The sequence below is a fragment of the Mesitornis unicolor genome, unplaced genomic scaffold (genome assembly GCF_000695765.1).
Source record: "Mesitornis unicolor isolate BGI_N332 unplaced genomic scaffold, ASM69576v1 scaffold3835, whole genome shotgun sequence".
NCBI classification, from domain to species: Eukaryota; Metazoa; Chordata; class Aves; order Mesitornithiformes; family Mesitornithidae; genus Mesitornis; species Mesitornis unicolor.
The window spans coordinates 175,346-198,176 of NW_010184700.1; the positions used below are offsets into that span (position 1 = coordinate 175,346).

General features: G+C 46.2%; 1 protein-coding gene across 1 annotated transcript; it reads right to left on the reverse strand.

Moving 5' to 3' along the window:
* Positions 1-2,511: 2,511 nt before the first annotated feature.
* On the reverse strand, positions 2,512-20,619 carry SLC7A1 (solute carrier family 7 (cationic amino acid transporter, y+ system), member 1). Its single transcript, XM_010184547.1, has 11 exons — positions 20,231-20,619; positions 15,956-16,114; positions 13,526-13,700; positions 11,531-11,655; positions 9,748-9,970; positions 8,780-8,919; positions 7,282-7,384; positions 6,541-6,752; positions 6,064-6,212; positions 3,563-3,671; positions 2,512-2,879 (listed from the first exon to the last, which is right to left on the reverse strand). The coding sequence occupies exons 1-11, from the start codon at positions 20,598-20,600 to the stop codon at positions 2,770-2,772; spliced, it is 1,875 nt and encodes a 624-aa protein (XP_010182849.1). The 5' UTR covers positions 20,601-20,619; the 3' UTR covers positions 2,512-2,769.
* Between the last annotated feature and the right edge of the window lie 2,212 nt (positions 20,620-22,831).

Sequence of the window (22,831 nt, forward strand, 5' to 3'; positions counted from 1 at the left end):
ACCTGGGAGGCAATGAACACATTGCTGTATCTTCCCCCAATTCCAAGCCTGGCAAAAGCCTCCCAGTGTATGAGAAGAAAGCCAAGATTAAAACTCTTCAGTGGGCAGAAAGGCTATCAATTCTCTCTTGGAAATGCATGAGAGGTGGCCCATGGTTTGGCCGTGTAATCCAGGAGATGGTCTGGTTCCCCTTTCTTCTGCACCAGATGCCTGGTGAGAATCTGGTCAAGTCATAGAATCATAGAATGGTTTGGGTTGGAAGGAGCCTTAAAGTTCATCCAGTCCAACCCCCTGCCATGGGCAGGGACACCTCCCACTATACCAGGTTGCCCAAAGCCCTGTCCAACCTGGCCTTAAATACCTCCAAGGAGAGGGCATTCACAACTTCCCTGGGCAACTTGTGCCAGTGTCTCACCACCCTCACGGTAAAGAATTTCTTCCTAATATCCAGTCTAAATCTACCCTCTTCCAGTTTAAAACCATTCCTCCTCATTCTATCACTACCTGCCCTAGTAAACAGTCCCTCCCCAGCTTTCCTGTAGGACCCCTTCAGGAACTGGAAGGCCGCAATAAGGTCCCCCAGAACCTTCTCTTCTCCAGGCTGAACAACCCCAACTCTCTCAGCTGGTCCTCGTAGGGGAGATGCTCCAGCCCTCAGATCATTTTTGTGGCCCTCCTCTGGACCTGCTCCAATAGTTCCATGTCATTCTTGTATTGAGGGCTTCAAAGCTGGATGCAGTACTCCAGGTGGGGTTTCACAAGAACAGAGTAGAGGGGCAGAATCACCTCCCTCTCCCTGTTGGCCACACTTCTTTTGATGCAGCCCAGGATGCAGTTGGCCTTCTGGGCTGCAAGCGCACATTGCCGCCTCATGTTGAGTTTTTCATCAACCAACACCCCTGAGTCCTTCTCCTTGGTACTGCTCTCATGTCATTCTCCACCCAGCCTGGATTTGTGCTTGAGATTGCCCCTACATGCAGGGGCATGTTCTTCAGCTCTCCAACGGAACGATGGGGACAAGAGCCTGTTCCTTCGTCAACAAGAGCCAAGTTGACAAACAGATTAAAGTCTGTCCAATGTTCAGATGCAATAGTGTGGAGGACACCCAAGAAAGCATCCACCCAGGCTGGGAAAAGGGACTTCTGCCATATCTATTTAGGATGCTCTATCCCTGGAAGTGTTTGAGGTCTCGTTGGACAGGACTTTGAGCAACTGGGTTTAGTGAAAGATGTCCTTGTCTGTGGCAGGGAGGCTGGACAAGATGATCTTTAAAGGTCCCTTCCAACCTAAACCATTCCACGATACTATGATTTTTTTCCAGTACAAGCTGAAGCATTAATTTAAACCAGTGGCATTACATCGGCACGGCACCTTCCTGATGCTTTAACAACCTTTTTTCAGGGTAGTGAATTTGGCTGGGGAAAGCTATTAGAACTAAAAAAAATAAATTAATCATCTTACAGCAAAACCAAGGCATTGCCAACCACATACAGACACTGGTCTCAACTCCAAATTTCCCACATTTCACAACAGCCAGTCTCTGGACACAATCTCCAGTCCCAAAGGGAAAGTTCCTCTCAGTATGCCAGACCCTAGAGCTTAGCAGTGTTTTCTGGGCTGCATGGAGATTGGGAGCACTGGGACCGAGGAGCCCCTGCACACCCCCATGGCCCTCCCCTGGGCAGGGGGCAGACACCAGGCACAAGTTTAAACCCCTGAGGATCTCCCTGTGCTCCCCCTTCCCGGGGCAGAAATATGCTCCACCTGCCAATGCCAAACTAAAGTCTCATGGCCAAATTCTTCGCCAACGCCCCACAAAGCTGATGTGGGGAGAGGAAAACAGGGCCCCGCTTGTTCCCAGACCTGGGCTCACTTCTGCTATCCACCCCACCACTGCAGCCACGCCGCTAGTGATGTCCAAGGTGAAGAGGTAGGACGGCTCTTTAGAGACACCCGTTCTTCCCAAGCCATTCAAGTACTTGCACCAAGAAGTCTGATGGCTAAACCTGGCAATCCCTCTGCTGAGCACAGTTAGCAGAAACATCTGGTGGCATTACCTGTGCGCTGGCAAACGACCATTCACCCAACAAGCAGCGACCACAAACCCTCCCAACATTTCGCAGCAGCAGTGCGCTTTAAAGCATATGAGTACGTAGTTAAAAAAGTAAAATAAAACAAAAACTATGAGACCTGATACTTTAAAGAATGCAGTTCTTGCAGGTGCTTTCTTAACCAGGTGAAAGCTGGTGTTTGGCAAGAGCCTTTTTTTGTGCGTACACATGGGGTAACAGCTCACATCAGGTGAAGGATGGATCTGGTCTAAGCCTGACAGTGGCTCTGCAAAACCTGCTCCGTGTATAATCAGGTAGAGGATCTGTGGGGAGGTAATTCCTGGGGCTACCAAAAGAAAGACCTCTGTGAGGCCTGGTTTCATAGCAGCATTTAAGGTTAACTGGCACACAGAAGCAGTTTTCTTTCTACACACTGAGGGAAAAAAACACAGGAGAGGGAGGAAGGGAAGAGCATAGCCCCAGATCACCTGACAGTGCTGCCGGGAGTACGCCAGAGGTGTGGCTTTTTTCCTTGTGATCCCTTTTAACTGCGCTACTAAGCAAACTGCAAGCTGCAGCAACAGGGCCAGGGAGTCCTGCATTACGATTCCTTATTCCTGCATGACTGATTAACCAGATGTAACCCAGGTCAGGACCCCCACCATAAAGCTTCTTTCACTGCAGCCATTCCCCAGTTGCCTGTAAGCCAAACATGCAGTCATTTACAGCTGTCCGAACCAGCATCTGTGTTTCTCTCCACATCTGCTGAGGCCGCATAGGTGGCTTCCACACTGTGCCATATTCCATAGGTGAAGTAGATGATAAAGCCTGCAGAAGCCAAGGGGAGAGGTCACCGTTAGCTCTGTAAGGAAAGAAAAACCCTGACTCACATTGACAGACATAGGTTACACCAGAGGCAAGTCCAGCCATCCTGATGGCTGGCTTCCAGCAAACACCCACTACCTTCCCTAGAAAAAAAAAGACATTGACACAGGCACTGGTCTTTAAAAGACAACCCATCCCAGCCCCAGACAGGAGGCTGATTAGAATAAGCCTCTCATGCTCTTCTGTGCCTACAGCATCCAACCACACCTGATGCTAATCTAACACACACAATTTTTACCGTAACAAATTTCCTGGGCAATTCAGGCCTTCTCCACATCGCTATTGGGAGCGCCCCAAGATGCAGCTCAGTGCCTTCAGCTCCAGAAGCACAAGCCCCACCACCTGGACTGCAGTTCAAGGTCAGCCAAGAAGAAACGCTGCATGGTTTCTTGTTGGCAACAAGACACACAAGATGGTTCATGGGTTGTTGTTTTGTTCTCACAAAGGCTTTATGACCCGTGAATTTAAAACAAGACTTGAGACACACTACCTAAATGGCTTCAGTTAATCCACCAAGGTTGCCCAAGAAGGATGAAAATGGAGAATCATTCCCTGAAATGCTACAATAAATTTACACTTAACGAAATCTAGTAACTTTGACCATAGCATTTTTTACTGAAACTCACCTATGAGCATCCAGACTGCAAACCGTATCCACGTGCCCATGTCTAGCTGCATCATGAGGTAAACATTCACAAAAATACTCACAACAGGAAGAAGGGGCAAAAGAGGTACCTGAAAAAGAAAGAGGGATACATTACATCCAAAGGGACAATTAATGGCCAGGCAAGAACATCGCATCCCTTGTAAACGGAAAGTGATGGCTGTTACCAACTCAGACCTATTGAACCACAGGTCTGAGAAAAGACAAGGTTAGACCAAAACAGAGGACATCAGTCCACCAAGGGAGAGGGATGTGAACAATGCTGTTCACCTGTTTTAAGAATGGTTGTCCTTGTTCTGCAGTCTGGAAGGAGGCAAGAGGCAAATTTTAGCAGCAATACTACATACTTGTGTAGGAAAGAAGGAAAACCAAGGACTGCATCACGACAGGCACCTGCTGAAGACCAGGAGAAGGTAAGGAGAATGTCAGGAGGGACCTGAGGAATTTCATCAGTAGGTACCAAGATGATTAAGCAATATAGAGCAAATTATCCCAGAGCAGAAGGAAAACAGGAAATACTGTAAGAGATGAGTGCAGCTGTACCAAGAATGCCATAATGACCTGAGATCCAAAGAAGAATGAGACAGTAAAGCCAAAACGCAAAAATCAGAATATAAAGAAATAGCACAGGTACATAAAGACAAAATCAGAAAGGAAAAGTTATAACAATAGAAAGGTTTGGGAGTATGGTGAAACCAAGAGGAAAGTGAATTTCATTCCTAAGGAAAAAGGAGATCTACAAAAAGAAACAGGCTGAAATGCTGTAGGCCTTTCTTGATTTAAGCTTCACAAAAGCCCCCAAATTTATGGTGAGCAGCGGTTCACATCATTAGAGAAAAGGGATGGGCACACAAATCAGAAAACAGAAGAAGAGAAAACAGAATTTTTCTAAATTAGGTTTTGTCAATTCAGTAAGGACAAATGACATTTCCCTAAGTGTGTGAGTTATGTACCCAGAGATTGCAGAAGTGATCTCTGAACTATTAACAGGCGTCTCTGAGAGCTCTTGGTAGTCCAGTGAGGTCTCTAAAGACTGGAGAAGGGAGAAAAATTACCTATTAAAAAGAAATACAGAAAAACAACTGGGGCACAAAGCAGTCAGCCTTGAATTCCCAGAGAGAAATATCACTTGACAGTCAGGTTGTAAATGACTAAAAGACAACAAGGAGATAAGAAACAGTCAGTTCAGATTTAGCAGTGACAGGTCTAATTTTTTTTTACTTGGACAGGGTAGTGGCTGAAGGGAAAAAAAGAAGGTAAAATATCCTGAGTGCAAGGCAAAGAGATCTCCTCAGAAGCAAGTTCAGAAAATACAGTGTGGATAGCAGGTCCCAAGTGTTCTGTCCCTGGACATTTCTGTATCCACTTCTGGGACCGTAAATCCAAAATGAGCCGCAAACACTAGCTCGGACAGCTCTGGTTGGATTAAATCATTACAATCAGAGGATTTACTGAAAATCTGTAACTGAAGAGCAGTCAAAATGAGAGCAGTTTGGAGGATGGGATTAGAATCTAAAACTAATTTAATAAATTGGGAAATAGCCTGAAATTAATATGATAAAGCATGACTTGCAGCATTGTAGTGGGGGAAAAAAAACACATCACAGTGTTTGTTTAATATAGAAAGGATGGTGTGCTTGGACAGGGCAGGAAATGACTGAGTTCCTCATACTTAAGGCCGTTAAAGAGAGAATGGTCATTCCCTAGTCTCCATGGGGACTAAGTAGGATAGAAAGTGCACTTTCTTAGGGGTTTTTACTGAGTACCCCTTTGATACTCACACAAGCTTGCTTTGGGTTCTCTCTTCTGTATGGATGATCTGATATGACCCTTCAAAACCAGCCCCCTTTCCCCTGGTCTCTGTCTCTTCCATATCCTATAACTATCTGCTTTCAAAAGCACTATCCTGCCTTTCTCTTCTGGCCATGTACCTGCACCAGGCTTTGCCCTCCCAGCTCCTCCTGGACTCCAGCACCATCTAAATTTCTTTCCAAGTCCTCCGTTGTCACCTCTGATCTGACCACATGGCTTCCCCTCCTGATTCCCTACCCCAACCTCTCAGCTAACCCCTTCAGTCCTTTTTCTTTTGTAACAAATCTGACCACAGGGCACTGCTGGGCAGCAGGCTCGCCACAAGGCTGCTCCTGCCATGCTGCATTCTCCAGCAAAGCACCTACCACTGACATTTGAGCTCAGACCTCAAGAGGAAACCACATCTGAAGGCTGAGCTCAGCTCTAATAAGACATCCCTTTACACACTAAGTGCAAATTAAGAGAGGTTACAGCCACGTGAGCTGGAGAGCTCAAACCATCAGCTTTATTGGCAGACCTGTACAGAAAAGTCCACATCGTGCCTATGTTCTCAGCACCTTCATTTGGCCAAGTCCCTCCTTCTGGTACAGGCCAACATGCACTTCCTCCTCCAAGCCCCTCCCAAACTTTTCTAGCTCCTAGGACACTCACCTTAAAGGAGAGCTTGGTTTTGCTTTCAGGCTGTTTCCATATAATGAAGCTGACAAGAAGAACAAGGATGGCAGCAATAATCCATACAACCTTTATCAGAATGCTTGGCTCCAGGGCAGTGAGGATGCAGCTACCCACGATAAGGAAACCTGTGAACAAACACCAAAAGCTTACTGATTCTTTCTTTAGGAACAGGAAAAAATACCAAACCAAACCCCAAACCACAAGAAGGCAAAGCAGACTCTGAAAGCTCAGCAAACAAAACAGTGACACATGAAAAAGCTAAGTGTAAGAGATATGCCATTCCCCCTACACAACCTCCCCTCTGTGGACTTATTTTCAAGTCATAAATTTAATCTGTAGGTCTTCAGTTATTCTGGCTGTTACAAGAGCTCATCAAAATTGCAGCCAAGAGGTGAGCTTTCCCACCATAGTGGGTACAGGGACCTACTAGCTGGGTTACTGCCCAGTACTTACCAATGATGAAGGTTGAGATGTTCACCACTGAGCCAGAGAATTTGGAAGGGTCCGAATTTGGGGGACACAGTATAGCTTTGAGAGAACATTTCTCCTCTTCCTCCGGCAGAAATCCAGCCTGCGACTCACTGGTGCTCACAGACTCGTTGTTATCCGTCTCCTCTGTTGTCCTAGCCATCTGGTAAACCAAATTAGGCTGCTCTGGCTGATACCTAGGAAAAAGGAAACAAAACAGGGCATACTGGTTTGGTGCAGAGTACTGTTCATTTAAAAGCCACGCAGATAGCCAAGGCTTTGTCCCAGATCACAATAGCACCAGAACAAGCACACGTAACATCTACCCTTTCTGTTTCAGGGTGAAATTCAAGGAATAACATCATCATAACATGAGCAAATACAGTCAGCTGTTATCACCTACAGCTTGGTTGTAATGTCAGTGTTTTAAACTTAACAGTGCTCTTTCATAAACCCTATCATCCATGTCACCAAAATATATTTCCCAGGGCATTCAGGGTCAACCACAGCAGGAGTGGCATGGACCAAGGGTTAACCAAGTTCAGAGGACTCCTTTGCAGATCCAACTAGCACAGTCCCCCATGAGCTTAGAGAAACAAATTCTTCACATGCTTATAGCTGGAGAAGTTCATGGTTTTACTGGGCCTATGGAAACTATGAGGGCATCTGATCACTGTGTGGATTTCTGTCTGTGCAGTACAAGAGAGGCAGCTTCTACATCCTTACCTCAGTACCAACACACAGGCTGCTACCAAGGAGTAAGCCAGGAGGGTCCCAATGGACATGAGATCCACAAGATCTTTCAAGTCGAAGAGAAAGGCCATAACAGCTGTAGGAGGACAGCAAGGTGAGAAAGGGAAGAAAAATCACTAACATGGCAGAACATGCACATCTCAGGAGCGTCAATGACGATGCAGCACACGAGTGACTGTTGCCCAGGAGTTGGCAGGACAGCTTGAGCTGTTCTGAGATGGGACTTGGCACATGAATACAAGCATCACAAGCTGTCCCAGCACAGTCTGCAACCAAAAGAATTATTTATCACAATAAATGCCAGCCTGCTTGTCTCATACGGGTAAGTTCACTCAACTACAAACTCCAGCTACAACTCACAAACTCCAGCAATGCGTAGGAGTTTGAGCCACAGCCTTGTGGCTGGAGTCTCCTGGTGCAGCTGCAGCATCCCTAAAGCTACAACTATCTCCTAGAAGTAGCGAGAGGGCATGGAGGATGGGCAGCACTTCCCTCTGGTGTCTCGGCCCAGCTGGGACAAAACCAGGGTTGTGCACGCAATGGGACCAAGCATCAAGAAGAGCATCTTGAGGTAGCATGTCTCATCATGGGTGTTTCAAAAAAAAAAAAAAAAAAAAAAGGGTGTATACTGCCATCCCTCAGTGATTACCCCACTTACACACCCTCACCAGGCAACTCTACTGATCTTTGCATAAAGGCCTCCAGAAGAAAAAGCAAGTAAGTGGAGGACAGATGCAACAGTCAGACATTCAGATGATGCCACTGATCATATGAGAGCACACGGATCTCAGAGCTGAGCCAAAGGTGGCATGTTCTTGTACCAATGGCTCATCCTGCATTTGCAGCAGAAGGTAAAGATGAAGTAGCAAGGCTCTCCAATTTGCTAGGCCTCGTGAGGAAGGGGGCAGCTGCAAGAAGAGGGTAAGCCACTCCTCCTCACCATCTGAAAGGTTTAATGCCCATATTTCTGGGGCCTGGGAGATTGAAGGGGAGGATAGGATGGTTGCCAGCTGTGATGAACTGATCAACAAATGCCTGTGCCACAGGGGCCATCTGCCTGTCTCCGGCTGCTCTGGAGTCCTCTGCCAAGCTGCTCCCCACAGGCGGTGCGGTATCTTCAGCCAAGCCAGGCCAACAGCCATGAGGATGCTGGGGCACCGCTGGCTGCCACCTTGCAGGGGGTTAATTATTTTTAAGGCCAGCAAAGCACCCAGGGAGCGGATGAAGACAGTTCTTGGCAGGAGAGAGGATATCAGCAATAAGCTCTGAGGAAGAGGGATGGGCACACAGTGAGATACTTACGCTCATCCAGCCCCTTCCAGGGCATGCCCCGGAAACCCAGGGCATGCTCTGGGAAGTCATGCTGTGCAATACATCTGATTAATAAGTGGGTTAGAGTCAGATGGACTTATCTGCCCCTAGAATAAGCTTGTTTCCTTTCCACGTGTTCATGTAAGTCTTTGGATCTTACCTGCAACGGCACCTGATGTTACTGTTGCAATTATTGGAGTTTTTCTCTTTTCATTGACTTTAGCCAAAAATTTAAAGAGAAGTCCATCTTCTGCCATGGCATAAATTATTCGAGGCATCGGAAACATGGAGCCCAGGAGACTAAGGACACAGAAGGGGGAAATAATCTACTTACATCACCTCCTGCTGAGCACAGGCACACAAATGAAAGCAAGTTTATGGCAGCATGAACACAGACCAGGCGGCTTTCATTCACTTCAGTTTCTACTTCAGGGTCTCCCTCTGCACACCCATGTTGCTGATAGCTGCCAACTGAGGTGCAGCTCTGAGATTTTACATACCTAAACTTAGCCACAGGGCATGGAAACAGCCAGACTTTGAGGTAGCAAAACAGCCATAACTTCCATGAGGCTCTATGAGTTGCCCACTTAATTCAATATGCCTAAGTTGATCTGCGCTCTCTAGAGTACAGAAGATCATGACATAGTTTGCCTCCAGCCTGCCCTGCCTCCCATCCAGATGGCTGTCCAGCTGGCAACCTGCAGACAGACGGTCCTGGATATGGTAAGCCCCATATGCTCCAGAAGATGCACCCTGCGCTCCCTGACACAAGTCTGCTCTCCACCCAGCAGGCCAGGATGTCCTGTGCGCAAACCATGCTCGCACTGTGGAGTTGCCTCCATGACTTAGTCACTGAATTCAAATTTATATGCCAGAGATGCACCGACTGGGTCTGCTACTAAGATGGGAGTTTCTGAAGTGATATTGGTCATTTGAATACCTGAAATCTATCACAGGGTGAAATCCTGGTCCTCTTGAAGTCAATAGCTCTGAATTCTATCCCTGGTCTCTGCTCCCTTGACCCAGGGAAACACAGTGAAGGTAAAGCCCTGACACACACCACTTTTTAAAGAAGCTGGAGATAGGTATTTGCTTTGAGAGATACACAAAGGAAGAGCAGTGTCTCACCTCGTAGAAAGTGCACACAATGACCCAACAGCCACTGCATAATTGGCTCCATCCCAACCCACATATTTAAAGGCATTGGGTAAAGGGCTATTAGTATCCAGCTGGTAGTAAGGCATCATTAGTGTCAGGGCAGCTGACACGCCAAAATAAGCCACAAAGCAGATGAGCAGAGATGCCACAATGCCAATAGGAATGGCCTTCTGAGGGTTTTTTACCTCCTCACCTAAAAGAAAGAAATGGAAATATCAGCTAAATGATGAGCAAGAACTTTATCTCAACTCAGGGCACACTGGCTGGGGCTTTCAAAGGCTTCGTGGGCAGTGAGGTGCTGTTTGACCATGACACTGCTGATGCTGCCCCATCCACTTGGCAGACCACAGCCTGTTTGCTCCCACTTCTGCTGCTCCTGTCACTCCTTCTGACAAACATTTGTGGAGGCCTTGTAAACTCAGGCACAGAAACAATCTGGATTAAAAATAGTCCTCTCCCCAAAAAGGATTATTTTTACCTCCAAATGCTCCTGCTATCCCACTGATGGTGCAGCCTCAGGAAGACTTCAATGATCACAAATGACAGGACAAGAAATTATTGTGCAGTTGTAAGGCAAATCCTTGGGCGATCATTTCAGTTAGCATCTCCATCAGAACTACTACACAGTGAACACACCACCAGAGGTGCCTAGCTCCAGGGAAAGACAGACTTTGCATGTCACCTGGAAATCATACGGATCTTTGAATGTCTCTCTCAAAAATGGGACTCCCTCTAGTTTTTATGGAAAATTTTCAACAACAAAGTTGGGATGAGTGTGTGAGAAAAAATCCTCAAAATTCAGGCACTGATTAGTTAAGAAACAGCTTTGAGCCTTCCCAGTCCTCTAGAGCTGCCCTTCTCTGAAAGCAAGAGCTTCTGAGGTCTGGCATTTCAGGAGGATGAACCAATAAGCAGAGACCCTTACACCTGTAAGTCAAAGGCAGATGAATGTGTTTCTCCTCCAAGGAAGGCTCTAGGGCTGGAGGAATGGAGCCAGCACTTCTCACACTCCTTGGAACAAGAGGCTGCACTGCTTTATCTGTCTTTGTGATTACCTCCTCCTCCCTCTGCTCCAGCTTTGAAGCAACTCAGTGCTTACCAAATGTGAAATTAAGGACAATCCTTCCTTTCTCCAGGGCACTGAGATTCTCCTGGCTAAGAAGTATGACAATGCTGATAGTTTCTCTCTCAGAAGGAGATCTCTGAACCTTAGGAGATAAAAACTCCCCCTTATTTTGAGGCACAGCTTTAGGCTCCCTCTTTCTCTGGCTCTTTAACTACTCCAAGCCGGTGGAGCTTCTTCAGCTGAAGGCACTGAAGAACCCTACTTCAGAATCTGGAGTTAGTTTCAAACTTCACCAGTCACACAAGGCATTTGAACCTGGGCCTTCCCTGTACGCCTAACTGGTAAAGTGGGATGTGTTTTCTGTGGAGTCTGACCTGGTTAGTGTCACCAGTGACCATCCATGAGGCTGGGGCCTGCAGGCAAAGAAGAAGGGAGAAAGCTCTTTTTGTGGGTTACATGGTCTAGCTGCCTGCCACAGCAGCTAGAAGTCAACACTCAGGCCTTGGACATACTCAGCACTTTGGCTATTAGGAGCAGCTGAGCCAAAAGTACATTTTGGGCTGAGGTTCAGAGGGATGATGAATGCAGTGCCCTGAATTACTCATTATCTTTGCTGTGCAACATTACTGAAAGCCAATTTACCAGCAACCAGATTCATAACCAGAATGAAGACATCTTCCCTCTTACCTGTAGTAGCAATGCAGTCAAATCCCACAAAAGCATAAAAACATGTGGCTGCCCCTGAAAGGACTCCTTTCCATCCATAGGGCATAAACCCTCCAACACCGTAGAGCTTTTCTTCCTGTGTTTGACTGAAAGGCATGGCACTGGGTTAGAAGTCATTCTGCCTAGGTAGGAGTAATGAAACTATTCATATATCTCATAACAAAACCCAAAGCTGGAGTTTGAAGAAATACAATCTCCCTGTCACATACCAACATACAAATACCAGGCAAAGTGCTGTGCCCTGCCCACTGCTGAGCTTTGGACTGGCCTGGGGAATGCAGGGAATAAAAATGGTTCATAGGTTGCTCCCATCACCTGTTTTTTGGGGCGGATAACAATGTCTTGGCTAAGACAGGGAGAAAATAGCACAAATATTAAAATTCCTCTTCTAATATTACTGTATGTGTGTAGATACACATCATCATTTAAACATTAGCTTTTGAAAAAGCATGACATGTAATTCTGAAAACTGAGGACTGAGGAAAACTGAAACCATCCACTGTTTATCTAAGATAGGCTCAGATAAAGCATAGGTGAGTAGACATCAGAGAGCAATGCAGGGTGCCACGACTGTCTAAAATCCACCCAATCCTACATTCTCAACTTCAAAACTCCCTGTGCCAAGTTCATACTCAAACCATGCTTGCGGAGAGGAGCCTGCATCCCTGCTGCACCAAATGCTTTGCTGAGCCTAATTCAAAGGTCATTCAAGTCAACAGACAGACACCTACTGATCCCAGTGCACTCTGGACAAAGGCTCCACATCCATGTGCCTGTGCTGAGTTATAGCATACCCTTCATAACATACCCTTCAGCTCAAGTGACTTTGGTCACTTATTCAGGGAAAAGCCTTTGCAAAGATGAATTAAGGCAAATAAATTAAAGTCAATCCCAAATCAGCAAGTCTATCAGGTGTAAGCATTTGAACTCTCTTGTAGAAGCTCAGCTGAGACTTAGACAAAAACTGGCCTTGTATTTGTGGAAATTGCACAACCTAAATGTGGATTACTCTGGAAATAACAATAAAGTAAACCCTTGACAGATTTTACAAAAATAGTAAGTGCTATAGGTCAAAGAGCTACAGTTACACTGTGAAGCTATTGCACTAATTGCTCCTTGCATGGGAATAGCAGTAGGGAATGAGGGGGGACCTTTCCTATAGAAGCAATTTGTTCACAGCAGGCTGAATTTTGAAGAGGCTCAATAAATGGCCTGTACACAAGCCAGTCTTGACCCATGCAGTATTTATGAATCTCTCCAGTTTTTGCCAAACTGTGCTACCTTGCAGGCCAGCATAAAGGGGTCAGATAACAAGCCAGGACTGAGTTGCTGTACATGGAGATATTTAAAGGCCCTCATTCTGTGGTGTACAGTCTCAGGCAAAAATTAATAGCCTTGTGTCACTGGCAACCTTTGTAAGCTCCTTAATTATGATCTTGTATAGGAAGACAGGATTTTGGCCAAGTAGCAAAATGACATTAAGATAGATTCATTATGTGCTTGCTGCAATTCATTAAAATAACCTGCCACTTGCCTTCATTTTACTGAGGTGTTTGGGACAAGGTCTTCAAAAGGTACAACAGTGCCTTGAGGATGTTGCCCAAGTGCCAAAGAAAACAGGGAGCTATATTTGGTCATGGCTTCATACAGGCACTGGAGCCAGACTGGTGTAGCCTTGAGTAGGAGGTTGTCTAAAAATCTCTTTTCTCTCAAATTTGGAGGCTGGAAATGGTCAGTTCTGCAGCATTGACACAGCCCACCTCCTATGCATTTCAGCATATCAGCACAGCCTACTTTCAGCAAACACCCACTGAAATCAGCTTTGCCTCCAAGGCATTTGGCAAAGGAAGGAGCCCTCCCATTCACTGTTTTTTAAAATCACTCCACAAACACTCCTAAAACTTGCCATTAGAAAATGCATCAGTTTCAGAGCTGAGAAGCAAAAATCCAACCTACTTGTCTCCATAAATGCTGTGGCTGGTGTTGTAGATGTCCTGTTCAGTCAGATGCCAGTTTTTAATAGAACCTTTCACGAAACCGGAGACCACAACGAAGCCAAGGACGAGGATGTTGATGCAAGTGAACACTTTGTTCACCAGGGCAGATTCCTTCACGCCAAAAATTAAAAGCCCTGAGGAGAAAAATGGCAGAGAGGCAGTCAGGTATTTTGCCACCAACAGCAGGCACTGGGGGCTTGCAGAAGTATGCATACTGCTTCACAGTATGTTCATGCTGTGCTCTGCCCAACTTATCACACCTCATTTCTCCACAAAGCCACGCAGCTCAAGTAGGTCAGGATTAACTCCTCCAGAAAGAGGACTCCAGCCCAGACATCAGTCCTATGGGATGTGTCACACCTTCCCACCCAGGACACCAATTTCGCACGTGCTCCTGGTAAAGGGCTTTGCTAACACAGCCAAGCTGCTCCCAGCGCTTTCATCACCAGCTCTGGTCACCTCATCGCGCCACGCTGTGCCACCCAAACATGGCCTCAAACTCCTCCCAGAGACCTAGAGAAAGCACCCCCGTGTTTTCCATGAAGGAACACTGTCTTAGGGGTCATTGGCCACATGCAGACCTTATGAACATTCAACTTTCTTTAGAAGCAGGGGAAAACATGAGCAGGGACCAAATCCAGGAGGACAGCTACTTCTAGTGCTGAAGGCACAGAATAAGGTGGCATCTTGGGAATCCTGCTCCCATTTAAATCAGCGGCAGCTTTGCCAGTGAGTTCAGCAAGAGCAGGATTTCAGCCTGTGGTCTCAAGAGCATCCATCTGAAGAACAACACGTTGACAGGCTTTGGCAATCAGCATCTTGCTGGGGCATAGCTCAGCTTCTCAGAACAAGCTCTGGTAACCTGCGTTTGCTCTTCAGGTGCCTGATTTTCAAGAACTCAAACCTTTAACTCAAATCGAAGAAGGCAGCTGAGAAAGAAGGTAAAAAACTTCACAGGGGCCCAAGGGAGAAGAGAAGCACAAGAAGGTGTCCTTACTGCCACTCCAAGGCACTTCAAGGAGAGGGAAGCACCCTGTGCATTCACCTTTCCTCCTTTTAAAATAGGAAATAAGCTGAGACAGCCACATCAGGGAAGTGTTTGACAAAACTGCATACCTGTCCAGGAAATCTTGTGAGGTACCTTGTAGAAATCTGAAGTTCAAGATGGTGCAAGCAGAAATAAACTTGTAGTCCTTCTACTTGGGACTAAAGCTGCTCATTCAGCAGCTCTTTGTAGAAGAGAAAGGTTTGCATTTTTTATTACAATCCAGGGATTTTGCTCCATGGAGGGGAATAAAGCCATCAGTAATCTGTATAATTTTACACCTCGGTAGTGCTAAAGTGAGGAATCCTAACTTTTCTAAATTGTATCTGAAGTGAAAGACCAGATTTGAATTTGAAACTAGAGCAACTCCTGTTATATACAAATGAACAAAGAAGGAAATCTTCCCTCCCATGCAGATGTAGTCCTGACAACAGAGGGCTGCTGTTGACTTCAGCAGTAATCGACATAGTTCTAGATCCAAACACAAACCCAGATGCCAAAGCATCTCTTGCTTATGAAGCCAGTTCCCATGAGCACAGATCAGGCTGTGAGATGGCCATCCTGATCAGAGTGGGAAATGTTGGGATAACCTTGTTGGGGTCACACTGCAGCTTCTACATCCTGGAAACCACAGGAGGGTACATGAGAAATGTAATTTTAAAAATTTGCCTAAATTTGGCAATTCTTTGCAAGATGCAGTTGGCGTAAAGGTAGAAGTTCACAATTTTAATTTTACAAATTTTCAAAACATTTTCAAATTCTGATCGAAGTCTTGGAACAATTTTAGGGAAAAAAAAAAGAGGACTGACTGTTTATCACACATTTATTTCTCTGGAGTCTTGCGTTCCCTGCTGCAAACTGAAGCCCGTGTATATTTAAAGAAAACCAAAACAGTAGTACGTCAGGTTGTTACTGAGTCTCATTTTTTTTCTCACTTTCCTTGCTCAAGGCAGTGAAAATTGGCAGATTATCAAAGCAGGAATAAAGCTGATAGAGCAACAGAATTAAATTCTTGTGTAATAGGATTTGTGGAGGGAAGTATTAAACTTCCATACCTGATTCAGGATAACAAGTCATCTTTTCTTTTCTTCCTTATATAAAATTTGATTGAAGGTTTTAAAAGTAGCTCAAAAAATATCAAGAATGCTCCCCTCTAATTAAAAACCTTGTAAACAGGCTATGCCTTGTGCTAACTCCACAGAAGCTATATAGGTCAAATTGCAGCAAAGAAAGAGTCTTTAATGTAGTCCAAAATAAATCAGGAGTTTGTGCCCGTTCCAAAAGCAAACAATTAATTACAGAAGAAGCAGGTTCAAGACTCACAAAACCCCTTCGAGGTTGTACCTGTTAGGATGATGATTATCACCACAGCAAAGATGTCTGGGTATTTTGCTAGCACTCCAGGAGCATCCATCGTCATGTACTTTTTACAAAATTCTTCGATGTGCTGGCCTATGATTTCATCAAACGTCGCGCTCCAGGCTCTGGCTACGCTCGAGGTTCCTGCCAGGGGACAGAAAGGACACAGATCACCCTTCACAGCTGGCACACATTCCAAACAGGGGGCACCTTGCACAGCTTTTCACCATGGAGGGCTTCAAAGCAACCTTGCATGCACTTCCCAGGTGCTGGGAGCAGCCTTTCCTCTGCAGACCCAGTCCGCAGCCTGTTTCCATGCTTGACATCTGCTCTGATGGTGACACACACAGGAGGTGTCTCTCAGACTCCTACTCAGCCAACAAAATAAGAAAATCCTTATAGTGGTTTGGCTTCTTTACCTTAAGATGCAGCCTAGACTGACTTTTGCCTTATACCCCCAGCAGCCTGAACTTCCCCCAGACCTGGTAATTTCTGCTACTAGAGGTCTGAGTCTCTTCCCATACCAGCAGAAATCCCTGGCAGCCCTGGCAGGGTGATTGCAGCCCAGGCAGAGGGACCTTACAGAAGCCGGCCAACCTCTGGCAGCACGATGGTGGAGCACCGGAGCCCGGATCACAACACTGGCCCAGCTCCATAAGCTCTGCACTCAGCAATATACGCAGATCTGCTCCAACCTCCAGTGCTAGAGTATCTGAGTGGGATAAGGACTCAAGATATAATTTTCAGGTTATCTGGGCATAATTCAGTCTATTACAGGACACTGGTGATGATCCCAGCAAGGAGCATGACTCCTGTGTGCAGCAAATGCTTAAGACTTCCCTCTGCACGGCTGCTGTTTGCTGCGGGTCCCAAAAGCACCAAAACACACACAGCTTGCTGGCGTGAGGACTGAACCTGGAGTCTCAGGATGACCAAGTCCAGGACACTGTCTGGGCCAGAAGAGACATTTCAGAGAACTGAGACAGTAACAACGAAGAGCCACCACTGGACAGCGACAGCACTGTGTAAAATAAGTAGGTTTGGGTAACAGCCAACTTCTCCCTCTCCTGTGTTAAAGTGGCTAGTGTTATACTTCCAATGTCTTATACAGTACGCTATATATAACAGCATCTAATTGCATGATATAATTACTACTGTACATAATTACCTAGTTAAAAAAAGAGGTTGGTTTGGTTTTGGTTTGCAGAGCAGATCCTCAGAGGATGCCATCGGGGCCCCCCTTCTCCCCAGGACAGTTTGTCCGCACACTCTCACCTGCGGGCAGGCATTCAGGTCCCAAACTCCAGTACTTGCAATGGTGTCAGTCCCTGCTCCCCCGCAGCTGAACCCCCTGCAGCAGCAGTGGGCAGCGCCTGCAGCAGTGCTGGGAGCACACACAACCCCATCCAGCTTTGCAACAGTACAATAAACTGCAGAACAGACCTGTTTGGAGACTCCTTTGTTCACTGAGATAGCATGGTGCACAGAGTGAATGCTTTTAAAGAGGTGGGACATTGGTGCCATCAATTTAATCTTGAAAAACTCTAAAAGTTATTGCATGCCACATTACAATTATTCAGCTTAACTCTGGCATGATTTGACAGAAGAGACTATTTCTTTAGCACTACTTCTTTTGCCCTGGCTCTAATATTTCATGATCTAGGACAGGAACAACCAGCTCCTGCAAGCGTTCCATTAGATGCCAGTTCCACGTAACTACCAGCCACTTACCCTGAACTCTTTGTAACCAACAGCCTTGAGGAAGCGCGGTGAAGCTGACATTCTTCCAGCACTGCAGACACCTGGATAATATCTTACTCTTGTTAGAAAGCACAATGCAGAGAAATTTGGCTTGTAACCAGGAGAATTTACTCGTTCTGGGTCAGCATGTCCTCACCAGAATTGAGCTGGCTCCTGCCCACAGCACACAGCCCCCAGGAGAGCCGCTGAGCTCACCAGCAGGCACAGGCACAGACAGGGAGGTCACCACGTGCCCCAGGAAGCCTCAGCAGCAGCTGCTCTGCAGGGATGCCGTTACTCATCCTATCTGCCAGATCCCACCAGCTCCCAGTTCCCAAAATGCTTCCCACAGTCTGGCATAGTCCGCCAAACCCACATCATCCCCAAAGAAAGCTCACACCAGATCCTGGTGCAGAACACCTCCTTCCTTCTGTCTAGACCACCACCAATCAGTTGCACGCCCATTTTTGTTCATCACCCACCTCCAAGACTCCACACTAGTCTTCCCCCAAGCCAAGTCACTTAAATTAATTACAAACCATTGGCCACCCACCCCAGGATTTCATCTTCCACCTCCACAATACTTTCTGAACAGATGTCTCAGAAGCTCAGAGTGAAAACACCAAGTTGGCCAGGGCCCTTACAGCTGCAAGCACCCACCACCCCACGTGGTTTCAGTGGCACTGCAGCACGACTGAGAAGAAAATTTGCTTTCTGCCCCTCTCAGCCCCCCGGCTCTGAACTGCTGCTCGTGCCTGCCAACATATCTTCCTCCTCCACACTCCCAAAGCTGCTGGGAGTTGTCTTGCTCATAAGAGGGACAATCAGCACAGGGAGAGAGGCTGGGTGAGACAAAGAAAAGAAATCTGCTATAGCTTGCATTCTCCCCCAGTTGTTTTTCCTGCTCAGCCACCCTTCCTCCCAAATTATGAGGAAGGCAGTTGCAAACATGCATTTGTGTCAAAGGATTGAATTAAACATAATGAAGTTGTATAAGAACGCACTCATGGATAATATCTACTCAGTTTTTACTGAATTTTCTGCCTTGTGATAACACACCAAGCAGTCAACTCTGAAATAAAAACTAAGGCAGTCGTTCAAAAGCCATTATGAGAGAACAAAGCCACCTCAGAAATACCAGCCTCAGCCCAGATCCTGGGAGTGCAATGTTCAAACTGTAAATCTTTTCACTGGGCATTTGCAGAGTCAGGGGTTGGGACAGCATCCATGGCTGTATCAGTCATTTTGGTGGTCCAGTATCATGGTGGGAAGGGCCACATAATTAACTAGATGAGAAGCATGGAGGAGATGATTTATCATCACCTTTCTGGAACAGAAGATAAATCACCAAGAAGTCTGTTCAATTTTAATGTGTAGCCTAAGCAGAGTCCATTTTAGAAGTCTGGAGGAAATTATATGCTTACTTTGTTTAAAAACTATTTTTAATCCCCTCCCTGCCATGGAACTGATTCATAAAAGAACCACAGGATTTCTATTTCCTAAGCAAGATGAGTCTAATTGACTCTGGCTTTTCATGTTCTCATTTCTTATTAAAAAAAAAAAAATTAAAAAGGAGGAAAAGGGGAAAAGGTTTCAGGTAGTAGACAGCGCAAGCCAGCACAATCTCAGACAAGCTGCTGCTACGTCACTGCATCGTTCTTGATATGATCTTACCCTCCCCAGCACCATGGGAACTAATCTCCAAGATAACATTTACACATCTCATAAAATGCAGCTTGAAAAAACCCCAATCAACTCTTCCTTTAATATTTTAGTGTAACATTGGTTTTCATTTTAACTAGTGAGTCTTCACTCTCAACTGGCAAGCTGGTTGCAGTCTTAATTACAGGCATGATGACAAGCAGCATGACCATAATGTGCTTGAAAAGATGCGAAGCCCTAATTAGCAAAGTCTGGCTTAGTTTTAATGTGTTGGCTGAGCTGCACACTCTATGCTCTGAGCTTGATCCAAGGCCTCTCCTAGTGGGAGTCAAGGACTTAGAAGGGATTTGGTTTGGATGTTTCAGAGTCTGTGAACCTTTAGATCGCTCTAAGCTTAATCCTGCAGCCATTCACAAGACAAAACTCTGATCTCCAGATACTTTAAACAGGTCTCAAAAGGACCAGAAATTAATCCCTGATCAGTCAGGAGTACAGATGCTGCTGTGTAGAAGCGTCCTTCGGGCAGCAGCAGGGACACACTTTTGCTCCCTGGCAGGTGTGCAGGAGCCAGGGGGTACACAGGGATGATGTGGAGATTCAGAGGCAGTCGCAGCAGCAATAATCCAGCTGCAGGACAAACCCTCAGCCCGCAGCACACCACTCACCTCGCTGACAGGAGCCACCACCAACGCACCCCACAGACGAGTCCTGAAATCCTCAGTGAGTGCAAGAGTGCAGTGTTTATTTTCTAACAGCAACCCAGGCACGCAAACCAGATTGATTTTCCAAAAAAGGCTGCCACCGCAGAAAGCTAAAGACCCTAAAGCTAGGGTCTCACGGTGCACCCACTGTACTTACCAATAACATAGGAGAGGATTAAATTCCACCCTGTGATGAAGGCCCACAGCTCTCCCACAGTCACATAGCTGTAGAGATATGCTGATCCCGTCTTAGGAACTCGAGCACCGAATTCTCCGTAGCACAGTCCGGCCAGCACCGAAGCCAAGGCGGCAATCAGGAAGGAGATAACGATGGCAGGCCCCGCGTTTTCCCGTGCCACGGCCCCAGCCAGTACGTAGACACCTGCACCCAAAGTGCTGCCTACACCTAGAGCCACCAAGTCAAACGTGTTGAGGCAGCGCGACAGCCGACTGTCTTCTCGAGTGCAGTCCACATTTTTCCGGCGAAGGAGCTGATTTCCAAAATTGATAATTTTCTGACACTCCATCTTTGTGTTTGGGCCTGCAAGAAAAGTTGCTGCCATCATTACCTGGACCAGGATACCTCCCATCACTGCACAGTTACATCACTACAGCCCTGTTACATTTCAACAAACCAATCTTCCCACTTTTCACGTGGCAGAACGTTTCCTTCGGCATCTTACCTAGGCTTAGCACAGGGAATTAAAACAGACAAAACCAAAGCATTTTCTGCTTCCCGCAAAGCCTGTGTGATCCTGGGAAAGATGCAGCAATCCACCCCAGCTCCATCCCACTCCGCAACCACCCGTTCCACAGACAACTGGGCGAGCCAGAAACGCAAAGCCCGTCTTTCACGTTTCAGTGTGGGCTGGAAATTAAAAAGACAGATTATATATAGAGAGACATACTTATATATATATTTTTAAGACTTGAGGTGAACCGAGAAGTGAGCATTATATCTCAGAAGAAGGCACCACATGTGCTACTGTCCCTGGAGCACAAACACGACCACATGCCGCAGGCAGTGACACCATTTGCAGTCAAACAGACCCGCTAGGACATTTCCCGTCTCTACATCCCAGCTCCAGCTGCAGGCAGCAGCCCAGGCTGCTGTTGCCTATGACCGTGCAGGCCGAAACAGATAGAATCTGGGAAAAAGGACGCAAAACCAAGTTTAATTAAACTCAGTTACACTGAGGCAAAGGCTCAGACTATTTTGCATTCATAACTGAAGTGAGAGCACAGTGGGGCTCCCTGAACTTCCCTGTCCCACCCCAGGACAGCACCACTGCAGAATGGGGGTGTTCAATGAAACCCTGGGGCAGGGTTTTCAGCTGCAGTCTCATTTCAGCACCTGCACTATTTCTGTGTAGAGACCTGTTGGCGTGGCCAAACAGCAACGTGGAGCAGCTCCCCTGCTTAGGACTTTATGATGGGCTTAGCAGCAGGTAAAGCAAACCCCTCTCTGTGGAGGGATTCCTTAGGAAATCCTTCTGGAGTCTGTTTTCCCACGAGAGACATGGATCTTGCAGTGCTACAGCATAGGAAGATTTTGCTATGCAGCTCATCAAGCCTACAAATCCACATCCATGTAGGCATCCACCTAACACAGAGAGTCACAGCACTCATCAAAAGCAACAACTGGTCTGTCCCTTCAAGACTGATGACCTTGGACACAGCCTGAATACAGAGCTCTCATCTCACTCTTTCTGAAAAAAAATAAGTATGTTGCTTCAAAAGTGTCTTTACCTTTGAAGAGTGGCTAGAGAGCTCCTCCTCTCAGCATTACCCGAATCCACGAGCACATCATTAGAAGGGATTTATTGCTTTTTACACTGCCAAATCTACCCCACTGTCACAGGCAACAACAGTGTAACATAAGGCCTTCCCTTAAAAATTTTAGGTGCTTTTTAGAAATGGATTTGGCTCCAAAATCGCTACTATAAGATCTGTGTTCAACTATTTAATGTCCATTAGCATTTCTGTTCTGAGCATAAGAATACTTTAAAAGTGAATGTCCCAGTTATCGCCATTTACCACACTTGGTTTCACGCTGCAGCGAGCTCATAGAGCGCACAAACCCAGTACTACCAGGATGAACCTAAACCTAAGGACGCTGCAGGGGCACACGTAACGCACCCCAGCACCTGATGGGTGCTCAGCCCACAGGAACAGCTCCTCCAGGATCAGCTCCCCCGTAAGATGTGCCGTACAGATATCAGATTCTCAGCAGCAGCTGTTTTACTCTGGAAATATACAGGCTGCCCGGACATGAGGATGAAGGGCACCTTCCATCTCTGACTGCATTCTGCGGCATCAAGAAGCCCCAGCCTGATACTCGCTCTGCACCAGTAAGCCCAAATTTGGCAGCAAGGCTTTCAAATGTTTCTTCATTAATTATGGAAAAGGAGAAAGCTTATTTTATTTAGACGCAATGCTGGACTGAGATATTTACTTTCAAAGAATATTACCTTGTATACCAACAGTGGAACAGCAGTATACATCACACAGTAACATCAACAGTATGCTGAGAATAATGCATAGGCAAAAATACTGCTAAATGCAATTTACAGTATGGTCAAGTGAGACTGGTACTCCAGCAGCTCCAGCTAAAACCCAGTGTAAAAGGTGGGAAGATACACGCTAAGAAACTTAATTAACCAAGTCAGCTATTAAATCCAATGCTTCAATTTCATTGCCACAGCAAACCTACAAAATTAGAAATCCTCTTCACTTTACCAAGACATCAGATATAAAC